General features: G+C 53.0%; 1 protein-coding gene across 1 annotated transcript in view; it reads right to left on the bottom strand.

The window, feature by feature from the left end:
* The window catches only part of RAMP3 (receptor activity modifying protein 3), a 36,251-nt gene extending 31,593 nt beyond the window's left edge, over positions 1–4,658 (bottom strand). The window contains exon 1 of the mRNA XM_064290249.1: positions 4,572–4,658. Within this exon, the coding sequence (XP_064146319.1) occupies positions 4,572–4,632 (61 nt within the window). The 5' untranslated portion in view covers positions 4,633–4,658. The remainder of the gene's footprint in view (positions 1–4,571) is intronic.
* Between the last annotated feature and the right edge of the window lie 1,342 nt (positions 4,659–6,000).

Genomic DNA, 6,000 nt, shown 5'->3' on the forward strand with positions numbered 1-6,000 from the left:
CCTGTTCACTGGAGCCTTTGTGACTCAACCGAATCCAACGTGACACAGCAGGATGTGTGTCATTATCTTTACTGATGATAAGAAAAACAGTAGCACCACCTACACCCCCATACCAGGAGTACTCCATCTGAGGCTACACCACTGAGGCACTGCTCGCCAGCAGACCAGTACTGCCCACAAGCCCAGGCCACACTGGCAGCACTCCCATTCATCCCCCACATAAGTGGAAACACTGACCCCCATACTCCAGGTCTCACTTAGGGGAATGAATCACACTGGTGGTCACAATGACCTACTACAGTTGCTAGGATGGCAATACAGTACACGTGCGGAGACTGAGGCTAAAGGAGAAGTGCTCTATGACTTTAGGACCAAGAAGCTGCAAAGGTGTCATTTGGGCTTGCTGGGCTTTATGATTCCCAGTGAGATGCACAGTGTCAAGGACTTTCTGATAAAACAGGTTTGGAATTCTCAGAGGTCCCCTGGAAGCTTAAAGGTCGTGATGGTTCAGGTTGTGAATCAACATGGCTGGACCATGATTCTCAGTGGTTTGGCAGTTATAATGTAGTTTGGCAGCTATGTAATGATGTAATCACCTCCAAAATGAGATCTGATATAATGTAATCATCTCTATGATGAGATCTGTTATGAGCAGCCATTCAGTTGAAAGGGAGTTTCCTTGAAGGTGTGGCCTACATCCAATATAAGTGGACTTTCTGGCAAAGCTCACTGGCTTTTACTTGCTCTGGATTCTGCAGCTGGCTCCTGTTCATCTGACCTCTGGTTCTTGGGACTTGAGCTAGCAGCTTATCTGCCGATCTTGGGATTTGTCAGCCTCCTCAGCCAGTGAACCAGTGGCCTACTGTCTCACCTGCTAATCTCTGGATTCAATAGCCTCTGCAGCCTGTGAGCCAGAGGCCTGTTATCTGACCTGTTGATCTTGGGTTTGCCAGCCCCTGCAGCAAATAAGTCAGGAAAAGCCTCCAGTCTGACCCCCAGACTTGGGACTTTCCAGCCTCTACAACCACATGAGACATTCCCTTGCTATAAATCTCTCTATATATATTTATAGGCTTCACTGATTTTGCTTCTCCAGAGAACCAAGCCTAAGACAAAGGCAAAGGCCAGCATCTTCCTGGCTGGACCCTTTGGAGAAATGAATCAAAACTGAACCTTCACGGCTCAACTGAACTGGACCTAAAGCAAAGAAGTTTCCGGGATAAAATGAATGCTTCGAAGGTCAGCGGAGCAAGGGCAGGGGTTTGGGGACCATGGTTTAAGGGGACTTCTAAGTCAATTGGCAAAATAATTCTATTAGGAAAACATTCTGCATCCCACTTTGAAATGTGGCATCTGGGGTCTTAAATGCTAACAAGCAGCCATCTAAGATGCATCAATTGGTCTCAACCCACCTGGAGCAAAGGAGAATGAAGAACACCAAGGTCACACAATAAGTAAGAGCCCAAGAGACAGAAAGGGCCACATGAACCAGAGACTTACATCATCCTGAGACCAGAAGAACTAGTTGGTGCCTGGCCACAACCGATGACTGCCCTGACAGGGAGCACAACAGAGAACCCCTGAGGGAGCAGGAGATCAGTGGGATGCAGACCCCAAATTCTCACAAAAAGACCATACTTAATGGTCTGACTGAGGCTAGAGGAATCCCAGCGGTCATGGTCCCCAAACCTTCTGTTGGCCCAGGACAGGAACCATTCCCGAAAACAACTCATCAGACATGAAAGGGACTGGACAGTGGGTAGGAGAGAGATGCTGATGAAGAGTGAGCTATTTGTATCAGGTGGACACTTGAGACTGTGTTGGCATCTCCTGTCTGGAGGGGGGATGAGAGGATAGAGAGGGTTGGAAGCTGGCAAAATTGTCACGAAAGGAGAGACTGGAAGGGCTGACTCATTAGGGGGAGAGCAAGTGGGAGTATGGAGTAAGGTGTATATAAACTTATATGTGACAGTTTGGCTTGATTTGTAAACGTTCACTTGAAGCTCAATAAAAGTTAATAAAAAAAAAAAACTGAACCTTCAGTCAATAGAAGACCATTCTTCCAACCATATAAACCACTTCTGCTGACTCTGGGCAGGGCCAAGCCTCCCCCCACTTTGCTGGGGCCCAAAACACAGCTCTGGAGATTACAGAATATCGGAGCACGGACAGCCAAAAGCCCAGCCTCACAGCCCTAGGAGTTAAGACACTCAGCTTTCCACCTTCCTTCCCAAGTCCAGGGCCAATGTGGGTGCTGGTCCACCACTGGCAAGACTGTGTATGACCCTGAGCAGGTCTGGGTGCTCTCAGAGTCTTACTCATGAGCTCCAATTTCTGAGATCCTCACTCTGGCCAGGTCACACCATCCAAGAGATAAGAAACAGGAAGAGAGGGCAGCCTGTACGAACTGGGCTCACATCAGAACCAGGATTAGCATGAATGCAAAAGACTACATCAGTTTCTGCCTTTTGTCCACATCTACCCCTAAGCTAGAGGTGGGTCAGGAAAGCCTCAACTTTCCGCTGAAGGAACTCAGAAGGCTCTCCTTTCCCTTATGTGGACAAAAAGCTCCATCACAGGGACCTCACCTTTAAATGCTGCTGAAATCCCAAATTGGGGTATTCCTGATTTCTGGAAGCCACCACACACCCTCTCCAGCAAACCCTGGGTCTGTAGACACAGTGACTCCCTGCTAAGGCTCCCACCCTGGAACATAAATAAAATCACATCTTCTCCACGCCAAGACAACTCTAACTGACAGCAGCCCAGACTTCAGGGTGTGAGGGGAAGGAATGGGTCAATCCACCCCTTCCCACCTCCACCACAGAATTGTAAATCGGCAAAGCTAAGGTTTTGGCGAACAGGCCCAACCCTTCATTTTAGAGGCAGGGAAACTGAGGCCAGCAAGGGAAAGGAACACATCAAGGGGACACAGGAGGCACCACCCAGGTGGAACAGACCCCGAGTCCCCCGACCCTGGCCAGCTCTTCTAGCACCAGGTCCCCTCCCAGATCAGACCCCTCCCATCAGCTCGCTCAGCTCCCCCAGGCCTCATCAAGCACCCTTCAGACTAAAGCAAAGGCTGCCTTTCCCTGAAACACAAACATCTTGTTTTTTCTTGGATAAATTCTTCAGTAAGACATTTCAAAAGGAGGTTTTAATTCCATTCATTCCCATTTTGTGAGTACTGTTTCCTCCCCAGAGTCACATGTTCTTGCTAGGGAGGCATTAGCCAGGCAGAAAGCTGCCTCCCCTTCCCCAGTTACTGCAGATCCCACACACACTCTCACCGAAAGGCTGTCCTCAGGGAGCAGAGAACAAAAGGGACAAGGGGCTACTTCCTACCTGTCTTAGTCATCTAGTGCGACTCTAACAGAAATACCACAAGTGGATGGCTTTAACAAAGAGAAATTTATTTCTTCACAGTAAAGTAGAAGTCCAAATTCAGGGCGTCCTCTCCAGGGGAAGGCTTTCTCTCTCTCGGGCTTCTCATCAATCTTCCCCCAGACTAGGAGCTTCTCCGCACAGGGACCCGGTGTCCAAATGATGCACTCTGCTCCGGGCACTGCTTTCACGGTGGTATGAGGTCCCCAACTCCCCCTTTGCTTCCCTTTCCTTTTATCTCTTGTAAGATAAAATGTGGTGCAGGCCACACCCCAGGGAAACTCCCTTTACATTGGATTAGGTATGTGACTTTAGTAAGGTTTTCAAAATCCCACCCTAATCCTCTTTAACATAAAAGTACAATCACAAAATGGAGGACAACCACATAGTACTGGGAAGCATGGCCCAACCAAATTGATACACACCTTTTCGGGGGGACACAATTCAATCCATGACAAACTCCAAAAGAAACCGGCTCAAGATACAATCCAATCCTGTAGGTACAGTCCTGCCTCATCAACATAGCTGCCGCCCAGCCCCCCCTCATTAACATCATAGATAGGATTTATAACACATAGGAAAACCGCATCAGGTGACAAAATGGTGGACAATCACGCAATACCGGGAATCATGGCCCAGCCAAATTGATAACACATTTTTGGGAGACACAATTCAATTCATGATACTACTCAATTGTATTTCTCTCATCCGCAGCCCCTCCGCGTGGGCATCAAGTCAACAGGTACGGGAGGTCTGTAACAGGGCGCTCACCACCTGCCTGGACAGACCCTCCTCGGGATGCGGGGCTGGTAAGGTCTCCGCATACCTGGGGCAGCGGGGGCAGGACGAGAAGGCCCTTTCCCGAGCAGCTCCGCGGGCCCAGCAGAAGCTGCCGAGACCCCGCGCTTCCCTTCCCACCCCGGTTCCTGGGGCAGACAGCTCTCCCGGGTACCCTCTGTCGGGGGGAGGAGACAGGTTGAGGGATCTCCCGCAGAGCCTGGGGCTCGCGGGCCCCGGGTGAAGGGACCCCCCTTTGCGGAGGCCGGGATTGCTCGGGCACTCAGACGCACGGCCGGCGCAGCCAGGCGCTGATACGGGGAAAGGTGCGGGCCTGCAAGCGTCCTCTTCGCCGCCCCCAGAAAGCTGGGGCACCCCCTCGCCCCCAGGCCGGTCGACGTCCTCCTTACCGCAAAGCAGCAGCAGCAGCAGCGGGAGAAGTTGCGGGCGCCGCCGCGCTAGCTCCTCCATGGTCCGGCTGGCTGCGGCACGGCGAGGTCCTGGCTCGCTGCCCGCTGCGCGTCGGCTGCGGGGGGCGCCGGGGAGCCGGGCCTAGGCTAGGAGGGGAGGGGCAAGGCCGGCGCGAGCTCGCCCCGCAGCGCCCCGACTCCCTCCAGCCCCGGGGTGGGGCCGGCGAGGAGGGTGCGCAAGCCTGGGACCGGGGTGTGGTCTCGGTGCGGCAGAGTGCGGGACCGGGTGCTGGCGGGGTGCGGCGGGCCTCTCACCGCCACCGCCCAGCTCCGAGTTACTGCAGCCTCTGCGTGAGCAGAGCTGGCGTTTCCCTTGTTCTGCAAAGCGGGGTCCCGGAAGGGCGGGAGATTAGAAAGACCATTTAGTGAGGAATCAGGGCTTTCTGTGCTTTTTCACCGAAGAAATTCTGGCTGAAGCCAGAATTGTTTCAAGGAAAACTCAAACTAATAAAAGTTGATAAGTCTTTCAGCCTGGCCCCTCCCCGAGAGCAGTGGGGAGGGGGCAGGGGTAGCGGGCGACCACAGAGCCTCCAGTGAGACTCATCATGCCAAAACAAAGGCCTCCCAGCGCAGAGCAGGGGTCAAAGGGTGAGGTGACTGGGCTGCTTGCTCCTCTGAGGGACACCTGCCAGCTGCCCCTCTCTCTGACTCTGCTCCAACCAAGACAAACCTAGAGGATATCCCAGGACGAGGTGTCCAGGCAGCATCCCAGGAGGCTCCCATACTCACACTACTGGAGAGTCCTTGGCCGGAGTCCGCACAGTAGCACGGTGTGACAGCATGTTAGCCATCAGGTGATGGCAACCCGGACAGCAGCCCAGAGCCTCTGCCAGTACTTGGGGACGAGCTCCCCTGGGCAGACAGGGATCACTTAGCTCTGCTCTACCTTCTGACCTGGGCTGAGGCTTTTCCCTCTACCTGGATGCTCTTCCCTACCAAGACCTGACTCCAACATTGGAAAGCCCTATCCACACTTCAGCTCAAGCCCAGTACCCCTCCTCCATGAAGCCTTCTTCCAGGCCCACAGTAAGTTGCTGCATGAGATACACTGGCCTCTGTTCACTTCTGTCATTGTGCCTCTGACAGGCAAGGGCCCCCATTTCTGTACTCTGTGCCCACAGCCTAGGACAGAGCAGGTGTTTACCAACTTGTAGGCTGGTTTTTAACCCAGCTAGTGAGAGGCACAGCCACAGCAAGAGGTACACCATGCCCCTCCCATCCACACAGACACAACCCTGCTGCTCCCACTCCCCCTTCCACTTCCGGGCTCCAGTCCTGGCCTCAGGGAATCAGACCCCAGTGAGGATCCTTTCTGTCCCCATTCTGCCTGTGCACACCCTGTCTCCTTCCTCTCCCTTCTTCTTATCTG

This window comes from Loxodonta africana, chromosome 8, assembly GCF_030014295.1.
Source record: "Loxodonta africana isolate mLoxAfr1 chromosome 8, mLoxAfr1.hap2, whole genome shotgun sequence".
Lineage (NCBI taxonomy): Eukaryota > Metazoa > Chordata > Mammalia > Proboscidea > Elephantidae > Loxodonta > Loxodonta africana.